At 34.8% G+C, this 16,444-nt stretch overlaps 1 protein-coding gene across 2 annotated transcripts; it reads left to right on the top strand.

Annotated features, from left to right (window-relative positions):
- Positions 1-11,453: 11,453 nt before the first annotated feature.
- Positions 11,454-15,077, top strand: LOC121974703 (CDPK-related kinase 3-like). 2 transcript variants are annotated; one of them, XM_042525876.1, is made up of 11 exons: positions 11,454-12,129; positions 12,247-12,377; positions 12,615-12,656; positions 12,775-12,880; positions 12,977-13,055; positions 13,273-13,569; positions 13,753-13,862; positions 14,037-14,144; positions 14,284-14,346; positions 14,457-14,624; positions 14,710-15,077. In XM_042525876.1, exons 1-11 carry the CDS (start codon positions 11,614-11,616, stop codon positions 14,845-14,847), a joined length of 1,758 nt encoding a protein of 585 aa, XP_042381810.1. In that variant the 5' UTR covers positions 11,454-11,613; the 3' UTR covers positions 14,848-15,077. The 2 variants fall into 2 exon arrangements, with proteins under 2 accessions (XP_042381810.1, XP_042381811.1); XM_042525877.1 differs by lacking the exon at positions 14,710-15,077 and having other exon boundaries at positions 14,284-14,376; positions 14,457-14,598.
- The last annotated feature ends 1,367 nt before the right edge of the window (positions 15,078-16,444 follow it).

The following is a 16,444-nucleotide window of genomic DNA, read 5'->3' as shown; positions in this document are numbered from 1 at the left end:
TTTGGATATTAAGTGATTTGATAATCATTCATACCATGCCCTAGGGGCTTGTTTAAGTCCGTACAAGGCCTTTTTTAACTTAAATACATGATTAGGATATCCTAAGTCCTCAAATCCTGGGGGTTGGCTTACATATACTTCCTCCTTAATAAATCCATTTAAGAATGCTGACTTGACATCCATTTGGTATAGTTTAAATCCTTTGTTTGCTGCATAGGCTAACAACATTCTAATGGATTCGAGTCTAGCTACTGGGGCATAGGTTTCATCATAGTCCAAACCTTCAACTTGGCTAAATCCTTTAGCTACAAGTCTAGCCTTATTTCTAATTATTTCGCCTTGATCATCTAGCTTGTTTCTAAATACCCATTTTGCATCGATTATTGATTTATTTGAGGGTTTAGATACAAGTTCCCAGACTTGATTTCTCTCAAATTGGGCTAACTCTTCCTGCATAGCTATGATCCAGTCCGGGTCAGGTAGTGCTTCTTCTATTGTTTTTGGTTCGATTTTAGAAATTAGGGCAATCTGACTGTGGATTCTATAGGAGGATCTAGTTCTGACTCCTAGATTTGGATCACCCAAAATTTGATCAGATGGGTGAGAGGTGCTGGCCCTAGTTGGTCTTGTAAGTGGGTCAGGGGCTGGTTCCTCTGGTTTATTAAGATTTGGTTGAATTTCATCATCTTCTATATCTCGTGGATCAATATCAACATTCTCATTTATATTTGGTAGACTATTTTCTTCATCAAATATTATATTAGTTGTTTCTTCAACTTTTAGGGTGTTTTGATTGTAGACTCTATAGGCTCGACTGTTTGAGGAGTATCCTAAAAATATTCCTTTGTTAGATTTGGGTGTGAATTTTCTTAAATAATCTTTAGTATTTAAAATGTGAACTTTACATCCAAATACTTTTAAATAATTTAAGTTAGGAATTTTATGATAATATAGTTCATAAGGGGTTTTCTTGTGAAATTTGTTGATCAAAATTCGGTTTTGAATATGATTTGCAGTATTTATTGCTTCTGCCCAGAATTGGTGATTTAAATTATATTCATTTAACATGGTTCTAGCGGCTTCTTGTAGAGTTCTATTTTTACGTTCCACCAGACCATTTTGTTGGGGGGTTCTAGGACATGAAAATTCATGTTGATATCCATTTATTTTACAAAATTAAGTAAATTTATGATTTTCAAATTCCCCTCCGTGATCACTTCTTATTCTTTTAATTTTAGTATCTTTTTCATTTTCTATTAATTTACAAAAGTTACTAAATATTTCATAGGTTTCATCTTTAGTTTTTAGAAATTTTACCCATGAAAATCTAGAGTAGTCATCAATTATTACTAAGCAATACTGGTTCTTGCTTAGTGACTTAGCTCCATGTGAATCAAATAAGTCAAGGTGAAGGAGCTCAAGTAAGGAGCTGGTTCTTTCAAGATTTGTTGATTTGTGTGTTGACTTAGTTTGTTTTCCTTGTTGACAAGCATTACAGATAGAATTTTCAATGAATTTTAGGTTTGGTAAACCTTTAACTAGACCATTATGACTCATTTTTGAAATGAGTCTAGTGTGAGTGTGACACAATCTTCTGTGCCACAAATCAGTTTCCTCTTCTTGTGTTAGAAAACACTTTGTTGAGGATGTCGGTAGATTAATTGAATACATATTATTTATCCTAAGTCCCTTAAGTAAGATTTCAGGATTTTCAATGTTTTTAACTAAACACCTGGTTTTGTCAAACGTTACTAAGTATCCGCTATCACACAATTGACTTATACTTAGTAAATTAAACTTGAAATTTTCAACTAAAAGGACTTTTCGAATAATAAAATCGGAGTTGAGTTCGATATTACCTCTTCCGATTACCTTAAGTTGACCTTCGTTACCGAATGCAACTGATCCTAAGTTCTTGTACGTGAGTTTAGTAAACTTCAATTTATCTCCAGTCATGTGTCTGGAGCAGCCACTATCCAACATCCATTGATCCAATTCCTACATAGGAAGTGGTTGAATTGTTTTAATGGATTTCACGATAGTTAAATTGAAGTAAACTTGTTAGAGATAAATTTTGAAAGAGTTTTGAAGATAATTTTGAAATTGAGTTTTAAAGATAATTTTGAAATTGAAAAATAATTTTGAAATTGAGTTTTAAAAATAATTTTGAAATTGAGTTTTTGAAATTGAGTTTTAAAAGTAATTTTGAAATTGAGTTTTAAAAATAATTTTGAAATTGAGTTTTTAAAAGTAATTTTGAAATTGAGTTTTAAAATAATTTTGAAATTGAGTTTTAAAATAATTTTTGAAATTGAGTTTTAAAAAATAATTTTGAAATTGAGTTTTAAAAAATAATTTTGAAATTGAGTTTTAAAAAATAATTTTGAAGTTGAGTTTTTAAAAATAATTTTGAAATTGAGTTTTAAAATAATTTTGAAGTTGAGTTTTAAAATAATTTTGAAATTGAGTTTTAAAATAATTTTGAAATTGAGTTTTAAAAAATATTTTTGAAATTGAGTTTTTAAAAAATAATTTTGAAATTGAGTTTTTAAAAATAATTTTGAAATTGAGTTTTAAAATAATTTTGAAATTGAGTTTTAAAATAATTTTGAAGTTGAGTTTTAAAATAATTTTGAAATTGAGTTTTAAAATAATTGAAATTGAGTTTTTAAAAATAATTTTGAAATTGAGTTTTTAAAAATAATTTTGAAATTGAGTTTTTAAAAATAATTTTGAAATTGAGTTTTATTACTTAGTCATCTCACCCGATCTAAATTTTCAATCAGGGAATCCTATGATTGATGTGAGATGATTTATTGTTGAATTCAGGAGTTTTGGTTTAACTTTGTGTTAGATTCAGATTTGGCTTTGGGTTCAACAAGTAAGCATTCTTTGGATAAACTTCTGGGTTATGGTGAGTCACAAGGAGCTCATTAAAGTAACCATGCCTTTGAGGTTTTCCAAATAGTCCTACCCATTGAACTTAATACCAATCCTTGGTCTAACTAGTCAGGATCCATTTAAGGGTAGCTTCGGTCAGTTCCACTTGGCCAAATGCACCAGGTCGAAGCCATATCTTCCTAGACATGCGATGCCCAAGCTTCCCTAACGTACTATCATCCAAAAACTTCACCAGTACTGTAGTTCAAGTTAACCTTAGTCCATTTTAATCTAACCTTAATTACCCTGCCGGGTAATCTACTCTTGTTTTACCCATTTCGGGTAGATTAGGTTCAGTTACCCTACCGGGTAGTTTAGTTGGGGGTGCCAGCGAGTCTGGATCCTCCATCTTTATTTTGAGTTTTTAATTTATGATTTTATTTTGACTTTCAATTTCGAATTTTGAATTTAACTTTAATTTTTAATTTCAATTTCGAATTTTGAATTTTTCAATTTCGAATTTTGAATTTTAATTTTAATTTCAATTTCGAATTTTGAATTTAACTTTAATTTTAATTTCGAATTTTGAATTTTTCAATTTCGAATTTTGAATTTTAATTTTAATTTCAATTTCGAATTTTGAATTTAACTTTAATTTTTAATTTCAATTTCAAATTTTGAATTTTATTTTAATTTTAATTTCGAATTTTGAATTTTAATTTTAATTTCAATTTCAAATTTTGAATTTTAATTTTAATTTTTAATTTCAATTTCGAATTTTGAATTTTAACTTTAATTTTTAATTTCAATTTCGAATTTTGAATTTTAAATTTTTAGGATTGTTTTTCTTTTTGCTCCCCCTGGATCATGGCCTCGATATGGTCTATCGAGGTAGTATATTTGATCCTTCGGAACCCAGTATTGGTCAAGTCCAACTTGATTGACCAAGTTAGACTTGGAGACCCATGCTTGGACTGATTTAATACTTTGTTTGTTTATTAGTGATAAATAAGATCTATATTTACTTTTGTATCCCAACCCAGTTCTGTTGTAGACGGCTCTTTGTGTTCCAAGAATCAAGTCCAAATTCTTGGAGCCCAAAGTAAACCGTTCTAAGGTATTTTCTAAATCCTTAACCTTATTTGTTAAACTTGAATTTTCTTCCTCAAGTTTTTGAACTTGAGTTGGAAATTCAGTCTGACTCTGGTCAGGTAAGGGTTTGGTGTTAGCCACTTCTTTAAGGACACTTACTTCCTTTAGAAGTGACTTAACTTTCAGATTTGACTTAGCTAATTTGCGCAATAAATAGCTAACTAAAATGTTCAACCGGGAGATACTTACAGCGGGGTCTGGTCCTGATACGGATCCGTGGCTTTGCTCGGACTCTGCCTCAGACTCGCTCTCGCATCCGTATTCGACGACTTGGTCCCGGGCCATTCATGCGAGTAGACTCGTTTGTTCGAGCTCGTCGTCATCGTCCTCTGATGAAGATTCGTCCCATGTTGCCTTAAGGACCTTTTTCCTTCTTTGCTTTTTGACCTCCTTCAGGTTAGGGCAGTTGGATTTGATGTGCCCTCTTTGGTTACACCCGTAGCATGTAACTTCAAACTTCATCTTTGTATTTTGTGGGCCTTCCTTTGATTTTACTGCCTTCTTTAGATCCCTTTTGTCGAATCCTTTCGTCTTGTAGAGCTTCTTTACGAGGTTTACCAGCTCGGTTGTAATGTCACCTTCTTCATCGTCAGAGTCTGGTTCAGCTTCCGATGCTGGTTCGGTTCTCCGTCGTGGTCTCGGTTCCCGGGTTCGGCTTGTACCTGCAACCAACGCAATACCTTTCTCGGTTGGCTGTGCATTAGTCTGCTCATGAAGTTCAAATTCACTAAAAAGTTCATCTAGTTTTAAAGAAGATAAATCCTTGGAAACTTTGTAGGCATCTACCATTGATGCCCACAATGTATTCCTTGGAAACGAGTTTAGCGCATACCTTATTACGTCTCGATTTTCTATCTTCTGGCCAATTCCGTGAAGAGAGTTAAGGATGTCTTGTATTCTCGCATGAAGAGAACTCGCCGTTTCGCCTTCCTGCATTTTTAGATTATATAATTTATTAAGTAAAAGATCTCTTTTACTTACCTTGGTGTCGTTAGTGCCTTCGTGGAGTTCGATTAGCTTTTCCCAGAGCTCCTTTGCAGAGGAGAACGGGCCAACTCTGTTGAGTTCTTCCTTGGTAAGACCACACTGGAGGGTGCAGGTAGCTTTGGCGTCGGCTTCCACCTTTTTTATTAGAGAAGCGTCCCACTTCTCGCAGGGTGTAGTTTTGCCGTCGTCATCGATTGGCAGTTTCAGTCCCGTCTTTATGATCATCCACGTTTCGAATTGTATCTTTAGATACGTTTCCATTCTTCCCTTCCAGTAGCCAAAATCCTCTCCGGAGAATAGCGGGGGACGTACAGTGCTGAAACCCTCTTGTTGGGCCATTTATAATATGTAACAAAAGAAAACAACAGAATATGTTCCAAGACTAAGTCTTGGATTAGTAGTGCTGGAATAAAGAATAATAAAAACGAGCTCGAGTGGTGTTGCACCTACTTCGAGCAAAAGTCGATTCGAGGGAAACAGAAATTAGAATATAGCTATAAGGCTAAATTCTAATTCGACTCCGAAAACGAAAAAAAACTGCGAAAAATTTGTTTTGAAAGGTGGTTGCACCAATTCAAAACGACCCCGCTCTGATACCAATTGTTGGATCGAGACGCGCTAGAGGGGGGGTGAATAGCGCTCGTGGCTATTTGCTCGATTATCGGAATCGTAAAACGTTCGTAGAGTAATTAAAGCAGCTGAATAAAGGAAACAAACACAAGAACACAGTGGTTTACTTCGTTCGGAGCCTGGGTCGACTCCTACTCGAAGGCCCGCGATCCTTGATCGCTTTCCGTGGGCAACAACTATAATTTCGTATGAATATTACAGATTAATTACGAAATGTAACTGTAATTAAAATTATACCGACAACAGTAGTAGAAAAGACTCGGGTTGTCGGAATGTTGCAACAAGACTTCGAAGCAAGACTTGAGCAGAACACAGGAGAATGGAAGCTTGGAAGTTGTGTTTTGAAGGCTGTCTGAGACCCTTATAAAGGGGTCCAAGGCGCCTTAACTGCTCACCAGGCGCCTTGAAAGAGCCGAGTCACCAGCGTGGATCGGACGGACCTGGTCGAACTCTATCTCGGTTCAAGGCGCCTTGACCTATCCAAGCGCCTTGACCTCGGTCAAGGCGCCTTGAACTCCATTCAAGGCGCCTCGAGTCTGCTGTTTTGCACCCGAGTCGCCTCCAAGCTCCATGGGCGCCTCGGACATCGCTCATCCGAGTTGTAACTTGCTCCTTTGTTCTCGCAAAATGTGTTAGTCCCAAACACATACCCCGCAAAACAAAGTTAGCACGAAACATAATGAATGATAATAATAAAAGTTTTGACAGCATTCGAACTGCCCGGGTCTCAGGTTTCCAACCGAAACCCTAGGTCGACCCAACTCTGTTCCCTCTACGGGAACGCGTCCTCACCTACTCCACTCGGAGATTTACAGTTGCCAGTACGATCCTCCAGATCGACTGGACTTTTGCTCGGCACTCAATGCTTCCGGACTTTCTGCTGAACATCCGCTTCACCGGCCAGTTCAGACTTTCACTGGTTCGCGACACCAGGACTTTCCACCTAGGGTTACCACCCCCTAGGACTTTTGCCTGAAGCCATCGACCTACCAAGACTTTCCGCATAGGGTTACCACCCCCTATGACCTAGGGTTACCACCCCCTAAGGTTTTACCTTGCCTAACCGCAGTTAGGACTTTCCTGAAACACTCAGCAACAGCTGTCAGATAACAAAGCACCTTAACTTTGAATCCTTTGCCATTATCAAAACTTAGGTTCGATCGTCGGATGCTTCCCGTACCAACAAATTATACCTCACAAAAGAAGACAAACCGTTACAAGTATTTACCTTGATACGAAAAGACAAACCAAAAGTTAATGTATTGAATCTAACATCTAGAAGGTACAACCTTCACAAAAGTATAATCCATAAGCACACATACTACTGTTCAAAATTATGAAACTTGCATGTAAAATAACTCAAAAAAACAATAGATCACATATTTTCTCCACTTTCTGGACCAGCATCCCTGACAAAATGCATTCCACTTGATGACTGTTGAGTGGACAAGAAGTATTCACCACGTGCAGACATATGTGCTTGAAGCTATAAAAATTAAAGTGTATAAACTGTGAACAGATATAATATGATGCTCATAGATCTAAAAAACTAGATAACCAAATTGCTAAGTAAATGTGAATAAGAAACATACTCGAGGATTTTCATTAGTCCTTGTTACTTAATTACTAGTCAAAGCTAACTTCTTTTCAAATTTATTAAAAATATATATTATAAAAAGATAAGGGTATAATTGTCTTTTTATAAATTTTTTAATGTTTGGCTTTGATTAAGAGGATTAAATGTTATTTTTTAAATATAGGGGGACAAAACGCTACATAATTAAAAATACAGGGAGGTTAAAAGTATTTAAGCCTTAATTTTATGACAGAATCCTATTTTTATCCAAAAATACAGATGGAGTACGATTCCATCGGTACATGCCGACGGAAAAATTTTCGCCGGTATATTCGGTTGGGTTTTTTTTTTTTTAACGACAATATTCTATTTGACCAACGATAGAGAAACCTTCAATTTCTTATCTATTTGCTTCTAAAGTTTTCAGTTTTGCTTGTGCGTTGCTTGCGATTCGCAGATGGCGAGAGAAAAAGGCACGCAAAGTGCGATTCCACCGACCACGAAGAAGCATGCAAACCGTTTCTTTTAATTGCATGCTGTAGAGGACCTAGCACCGCTTTTGAGTTCCCAAGAAGATGAAGTTACGAGTGTTCAACTACTGCAAGGTAGAAAGTCAATCTCTAATGTCATTTTTTAGACTACTTCTCTTGATTGAAAAGTACTTCCGCGATAAGCCTTGAGAAAATTCTTTGCCCAAGGATCAAACAATATCTTGAAGTTACGTAGGAGTATTTAGAGTCAGTCAATTTTGATGGTCATGCTAGCTCATTCAACATGTCCAAATTGGATGTCATATATCAGTGTACGAGGGCTACAAGCCAAGCCAATTGACAATTTCATAGCAGTTTTTTTCTTGTCTTCTTGAGTATTCAAATTAAGAACCACAGATTTGTGTGGCCAAATTATAAGAATATAAAGGTTCATGAATTCTTCAAAGGAATTCAAGAATTTTCTTTATTCAACAATTGATTCGAATGATCACATCGAATATGTAATTTAAATGGTAATATTTTTTTTTTAATGGAGTATTTAGGATTTTTAGTGATAAAATATAAAATAAAATAATTAAAATTATAATTTGGGAATTTCATTTTTTTTTTTTAACTAGACCGAGAAATACTTAGTCGAGCGTAACAAAGTCAAAGGATATGACAAATATCGAAGGAAGAAATTCTAAAGATTATTTTTAAAAGTCCTGTAAAGTGGGATTAAGTGTAGAGGAGATTTTTTTTTAAGGATATCTCTTTGTATATATTAATAGAGATTGATAGTCTCCATCTATAAAATAAATGATGACCATTAATCTCCATTAATATATATAAAGGGATCATCCTCTCATCCATAATATACGGACTAGAAGATCTGACCTCATTGTAATAATTATGAGAGTCATATCGTTACAATTTTATAATTATGACAATGTGAATATATATTTATTATTGAATAAAATAAATCTAATTTTTAGAAATTATAAAATTGTAGTTATAAGACGGATTCAAAAATTAGATAATAAAGTCAAAGGATATGACAAATATCGAAGGAAGAAATTCTAAAGATTTTTTTTAAGGGTCATGTAAAGCGATTAGGTGTAGAGGAGATCTTTTTTACGGATAAAAGGATATCTCTTTGTATATATTAATAGGAATTGATAGTCTCCATCTATAAAATAGATGAGGATCACTAATCTCTACTAATACATGTAGAGGGATTATCTTCTGATCCGCAATATGCGGATCAGAAGATCTGACCTCATTGTAGTAGTTATGAGAGTCATATCGTTACAATTTTATAACTATTACAACATAAATATATACCTATTATTGAATAAAATAAATCTAATTTTTTAGAAATTATAAAATCATAGTTACTATAAGACAGATTCAAAAATTAGTTATGAACTGAGTTTTGGGTGTAGAAAAGGTGAGCTTTAATGAGTTAAGTAAAAAAATTACATAAGTGATTACATTTCTTTAATTGTACTATTAATAAATAGAGTTAGGCTAAAGCCTAGGATAGCCCAGATTCATCCTTAGCTATAACAAGTAAGTCTGTGTTGTAACAGTTATCAAATTATAACTGTTATAATATAAATATTAAATGAACAAGTTAAGTTTATATTATAGTAATTATGAAATCATAATTACTACAATATAATATAAATATTGTTAGATATGTCAAGTCTATCAGACTGATTCAAGGTTTAAACTTAATAGATGTCTATTAAAAAACCAAAATCGACCTAACATTGTACTTAAGGATAATTGCAGAGGACTAATAGAATGGGACGTCTTTTAATTAAAAAAAATGAAAGATATGCATTATCTGATAAAAAAATACTTTTTAAATATATAGCAAAACTTGCCACACTCTAATCATGGACACCCGTGGACAAGACTCTTTAAATATGGCTCATTGTAACTCAAAGTGCAAATGAACTTAAATGTTGATATATTCAAAATTTAATTTTTAAACTAAATTCTATGTTAATTTATGGAGTATTCTACGTCATTTTTCATCGTATTCAATATCATACATTTATCGTTCATTAAAAAAATATATTAAATATTAAAATATAGAGACGATCTCTCTGGGTATAACCGGATAGTAAAATAAACACCTTGAGACTCGGTTTGGTGAGGATAATTAAGATTATATTATAATATTAATTATTTTATTTAGTATCATTTTAAAATGATAATATAATGAACTCTAAATTATAAAGATAATATATTTTTATGATAGGGATGAGAAGGCTAACCCTATATAATCTAATAATATTTTAAAATTAATATTTAATTAAAATTTAAATGTCAAATATATTCCTAGTTTATTTCTTGCACCTAGGGGTACAATCGAATCGAGTCGAACTCTTGAATGTTTGAACTTGGCTCGTTTATAATTGAGTCGAGCTCGAGCTTTATTTAATGAATATATTCATGACTCATGAGCTTATTCGACCTTTTATCGAGTCTAAACGAGCGTAATAAATATAAATTATAAATTTAAATATTTATTAAAAACTAAATTATATATTTAGAGAAAATTATAATATTCTTATTAAAATTTATAATTTTATTCTAATAAATAAATATAATATATTTGTCTGTATTTTTCATAAGTAGAGTGTAAAATTTATAAATTCAATATCAAAATTATTATTTTTTTATTTAAAAGTTGATTAATGAACTTAACGAACGTGTTCACGAGCTAACGAGGTGAGTATTGTGAATCTTTAGCTTGGTTTGCTTATCTTAATAAGCCTCATTAAACGAGCTCAAACGATTTTTTATCGAATCAAGTTTCAAATAGCTCACAATCGCCGTCGACCTACATTTGGTTAGGGATAATATAATTAAGCTTGTAATGTAATTTAATATAATTAATATTAAGTTATTATATTTGGTGAAAGAATTGTATACTATGCATATAATATTTGATTATAAGAGTGAATATATTTTTTTATTTGGTGTTTATTATTTTTTTATAAGGAAGATACTTCATGTTATTATAAAATGATAAAAATATCCTGTGATTTTTACCGACAACGATTAGTGATCGTGACGATGGTCGACGTCGACAGTGATCGACGGTCGGTGGCGATTGGTAGCACTAGTGGTGATAACGATGTCGGAGACCGATTGATATAGGAAATAGACTAGAAGTATATTTGACATTTAAATTTTAATTAAATATTAAATTTGGAATGTAATTTAATTGAGAGATTACAAAATTTTATTATTAATCTAGATTATATTATATTATAATTTTAAAAATATACTAAATAAAATAATAAATATTATAATATAATCTTAATTACATTAAGGCTGATTAACCTTCTAGCCAGAATCAAATGCCATCTTAATTACATTACAAATATTATATTATAAATATGATTACATTATAAGTTTACGTTATCATGCATAAACTCAACCTAATGTTATACTTAATATGCTTGCGATAATTATACTGCAACTTCCTTTCAAAATAGTACTCTTTTTGGTAGGAGGATAAGTCCGGTCCTAATAAAACTTATGACGAAAATTCATATTAAAATACGGAGTTCGAATAAATTTAATTTATTTAATTTCAATTAATTCAAATACAATTGGTATTACGTTGTGGTCCTTTGGTTTTACATATTAGCGCCTCGAGTGTAATTAATTAAAGTTTGATACTTTCTGCTATCCACTATTTATTAACGAACGCCCTCTGGTTGCTCGCCTCGCACCCCTCGTCTCTCGTCCTCCAGTCCTATGCCGTGCCTCTGACCGGCTTAGCGCCGATTAGACCCTCCATTGATCGATCGGATTCGAGAAGCAGAATAGGAAGAGAAAAAGGAAGCCGCTGCGTCGGCGCGCGGCGGCGGCGGCTGAGTAGGAGACGGAGAAATGGGACAATGCCACGGGACGTGCTTCTCCGTCAAGGACGGTTACCGAAGGCACCGGCGCCGGAGGAAAATGACGATTCCTGACAACTCGGAAGCATCTGGCGCTACGCCTCCCCATGTGGTCCAGATGTCATCCACCTGGCCCAGCCCTTACCCCACGGGAGACGTCAGCCCTCTCCCAAACGGCGGCGCATCCCCAACTCCGGCGAGGTCCACCTCGAAGAGGTTCTTCCAACGGCCCTTCCCGCCGCCGTCCCCAGCCAAACACATCAAGGCGGCACTTGCCCAACGGCAGGGAGCCGCGAAGAAAAAGGATGCGGTCGGGACCGGAGGCAGCGTTGGGGATCCGGAGCGACAGCTTGATAAGAGCTTCGGATATGGGAAGAACTTTGGGTCGACGTATCATCTCGGGCAGGAGGTGGGACGCGGCCATTTCGGGAATACGTGCTTCGCCACGGCAAAAAAGGGGGAGATGAAAGGGCAAACTGTTGCTGTCAAGATCATTCCCAAAGCTAAGGTACTGTGACATTATCCAACTATACTTGTCTACTTTATAAACAAGTATTGCTATTTGATTGCTTCGTGAGAGTCAATGCATTGGCGCATTCACATGGTTTATTGAGTTTGTTTACAGATGACAACGCCAATATCGATCGAAGATGTTCGTAGGGAGGTTAAAATTCTGAAAGCTTTGTCTGGCCACAAAAATCTTGTTAAATTTTATGAAGCATGTGAGGATGCCCTCAACGTCTACATCATAATGGAGTATGCCTTATTTCTGTATTTATTTTGAATATTACCATATGTTTGGTTTACATAAAATAATTACATGTCCTTTTTAACAATTGTAATGTTTAACTACATTCAGTCTTAGGTAATTAAATTGAAAGTGTTGGTTATTTGTTGTTTCTTACCATATCTTTCACAATAGGCAATGTGCCCAAGTCTTTTAGTGTATTTGGTACGTGTTATTTACTATGCTTCTCTAATTTTCTTTCTTAGAGTATGTGAAGGCGGAGAATTATTAGATAGAATCTTGTCCAGGTAAGTGAATTCTTTAATTAACTTGTTTGCACTCGTCAGAAGTTTCATTTCTGGCCTTCATTCAGAGTAGTGCTTATTTATTTATTTATTTATTTATTTTATTCCTTCTGTTTCATAGAGGAAAGTACGCTGAGGAAGATGCAAAAGCAATTGTTGCGCAAATGCTGGACGTGGTAGCCTTTTGTCACTTTCAAGGTGTTGTGCATCGTGATCTAAAGCCAGAGGTCCACTATTTTTGCTTGATGCTTCTTATATCTTATTCTTGCTTTTAATTAAACCCCATATTTGTTGCTGATGTCTTCTTCTCTATGTTGTAACAGAATTTTCTCTTCACAACTAAAGATGAAAGTTCTCCAATGAAATTAATTGACTTTGGTCTTTCTGATTTTATCAGAGCAGGTGATAAGATGTCCTATTTGGTGTATTAATTTGTGTTTTTATTCCTTATGAACTGAGATAATTGCAAATATGTAGCTATACAACACTGGTGGAACTATGTATCTGGATTTCCCACATGACTTCCAAACATCTTATCTACCAGATCAATTGTGCCATGTGATCTACCTTTATGTCTGATTTTTATGCTATTATTAAAGAGTGGAATCTTTGGTCACAGATGAAAGGCTAAATGACACTGTTGGAAGTTCATACTATGTTGCTCCTGAAGTCCTACATAGATCATACAACACTGAAGCAGATATGTGGAGCATCGGTGTCATAACTTACATTCTACTATGTGGAAGTAGACCTTTCTGGGCACGAACTGAATCCGGAATCTTTCGATCAATATTGAGGGCTGATCCTAATTTTGATGATCAACCGTGGCCTGACATATCTGCAGAAGCTAAAGATTTTGTGAAGAGGCTTTTGAACAAGGATTATAGGAAAAGGATGACAGCTGTTCAGGCTTTGAGTAAGTTGTTAAACTGTTGTTCACTCAAATTTCATGTTATCAATTATAAAAATACATGAGATTCATTAAATTACTAAATGATATTTAAATCTTCTATTCTCGAAATTATTTAAACGACTCTTTTACTGGTTATTTTTGTCATGGTTTTCATCTGATAACAAATATATGTTTCTTTTGTGTTAGCTCACCCTTGGTTGCGAAATGAACAAAGGCAAATTCCTCTGGATATGCTTGTATATAGGTTATTCAAATTATACTTCCGCACTTCTCTTCTAAAACAGGCTGCACTAAAGGTACTGTACATGTCATGGGGATTGACTTAATATAAGTGATATTCAATCAATTTGACGTAGCTTAATTTTGTTAAGTGACCACGATATTTCTTCAGGATTATCAGGCATTCTGAACAAAACTTAAGATTATATCAGGAATTACTCTAATTTATTAGAATCTTTTTGTTTCAACAGGCACTATCCAAAGCTATAACTAAGGATGAACTCTTCTATCTGCAATTGCAATTTAAGTTACTACAGCCAAATAAAGATGGATTGATTTATCTCGATAACTTTCAGATGGTATATTGCCTATTTGATTTCATTCAAGCGCTTCAGTGTGCAATAACTTATTGATAATAGACATCGTGATAATTATTTTGTTTCAATTATCCTTTTTTAGTGATTCATGTTTGAGGTGCCCTATTTGAACTCTATGCAGGCACTCTCGCAGAATGCAACCGAAGCAATGAAATTATCGAGAATTCCTGAGATAGTGGATTCAGTGAGCCATATTGTCTTGTGCTATTAAATAGTTAAGGGCTTTGTTGTTTAGGCATAATTATCTTCATTATTGCAGTAAGTTGAGAACTTTGAAATATTTATAATTCACAGTTGGATGCGCTATCACAAAATGGGATGGACTTTGATGAGTTTTGTGCTGCTGCAATCAGCCCTTATCAGCTTGAGGCTTTGGAACAATGGGAACAAATATCAAACACAGCATTTCAGCACTTCGAGCAGGAGGGTAATCGGGTTGTTTCAGTCGAAGAGCTGGCTCAGGTACTAGCTTCTAGTCACTTGTATTATACTGGTATTTTTTTTTCTAGTTAATTATGTCAGATCATGATAAAACAGCTCCCTGCAGGAATTGAACCTCACTCATATTGCTCATTCCTTTCTACAAGACTGGATCAGATCAGAAGATGGCAAGTTCAGTTTTTACGGGTACACCAAATACTTGCACGGCATCACAGTTCGCGGCTCGAACACAATACAACAATAAACTCTTCAAATAATATACTGATGTAATTATGTGTGTACTGTATGAATACCGAATAGGTCCCTGTCCTGCCTTTTCTTCACCAGTTTGGGGTCAAGCAAAGCATCCTTATAGAATTGGATGATAGACATTATAGTCTCTTTTGTAAGATCAAAAAAAGAAACTTTTCCATTACTTTCTCAAAAACATCATGTTAAGCAATTTGAGCAATTTGGTCACAATTTTTCAAGTTTTGTCCACAATTTTTCTAAGTTTTTGTGAGCCCAAGTTGTCTTTAATAACACTATTTTGGTCCAAGCACGCGTGAGTAATTGAGTGCATATTAAGAATCAAATTGAAAAAGGAAGAGGTAGCTGCTAGATATGAGTTTAGTACTTGGATATAAATTGAGAATATCAAAATTAGACTCTGGCACATCATTTTGGATGATATAGGAGATATGATTTAAGATATTTAGATACTTCCCCAGGTAAACAGAAACACTAGATTCGTTGGAGACTGTCCATAAAAGGTTCTCATTGGATATTTAGATTCTCGCTAGATGATGACTCAGTAACACATTTATTTTATTTATTTTTTTAGTTAGTATTAAATATCTAATCCTGGAATGATTAATTTGATCCTATGAAAATTTTTAATTAGTCATCAAAATAAATCAAGGAAATATACATGAAGATCCGTCATGATAGTCAGCCTTCTCATGCACGTGAAAATCCATCTTAATAGTCAGAATGCATTCTCGAATTCACTACAAATTGGAAAAAAAAAAAATCCTCATAATACATGGCAGTTAGGATCTTAAACTTCAAATGTCCTACGCTGGGTTCTAGCAATTAACGGACAACATACTTGTGATTTAACTGGCGTTGCCAAGAATAAAAACGAATTAGAGAGTATCAAAGTTTTCTGCCCTTTTTTGTTTGTTTGTTTCAAGGAATCGAACTTTTCCATGATTAATAAGCAATTGGTAACTGAATAATTCAGTCATATTGACAAAGCACAGTCATCAAGTTACATAATCTGATAAGAATCAAACGTTACCCGTGGAACAATAAAATAAAAAACAAAAATCAGAAGAAAAGAAAACGAAGATTTTTTTTTCTTCTTAAGAACAGAAACAATTGAAGAACGCCAACCGCTAAGGAAGTAAGGAACTCAATCCTACGTGTCACTGTTGCTGCTGCACGAATCTTGACAACCAAGTCTCGTCTCTTTCCGCCGCCGCCGCTGAGGTCGTGGACGCGCAAACCGGTCCGACCGCTGGTGGCTCTCGGGGCCTCGGTTCGACTCGGTGGCGCTGTCGGGTATGACCCGGTCGAGCGCAAAGCCGGCGCCGACGACGGCCCACACGACGGACTCCTCCAGCCTATTCATGAACCACGCGTGCCTCTCCTCCGTCCACCTCCACCCTCCGCCGCCGCCGCAGCATCCGAAGTCCTCTCCCCTCCTCACAGTACTCTCCTCCGCCATCACCGATCGATCGCTGAAAATCTAATTACTGATTTCAAAGTTCAATCGCTCGTCCGTCCTCTGTGTATAAATAGAGAGAGAGAAGCTAGCTAGAAGCGGTACGTAGTAGAAGAAAATTCAAAGCAGTGCC

This window comes from Zingiber officinale, chromosome 4B (assembly GCF_018446385.1).
Source record: "Zingiber officinale cultivar Zhangliang chromosome 4B, Zo_v1.1, whole genome shotgun sequence".
Classification (NCBI taxonomy): Eukaryota; Viridiplantae; Streptophyta; class Magnoliopsida; order Zingiberales; family Zingiberaceae; genus Zingiber; species Zingiber officinale.
Note: the sequence above shows the minus strand (reverse complement) of the source record. Positions and strands in the feature narration are given on the sequence as shown.

Excerpts from the sequence above, each read along its gene's own strand:
- LOC121974703 (XM_042525876.1), top strand. The coding sequence starts at position 11,614 with ATGGGACAATGCCACGGGACGTGCTTCTCCGTCAAGGACGGTTACCGA. Across the intron at positions 13,056-13,272 it reads TTCTGATTTTATCAGAGCAG|ATGAAAGGCTAAATGACACT; the intron begins GTGATAAGATGT and ends CTTTGGTCACAG. Across the intron at positions 14,625-14,709 it reads CAGTCGAAGAGCTGGCTCAG|GAATTGAACCTCACTCATAT; the intron begins GTACTAGCTTCT and ends AGCTCCCTGCAG.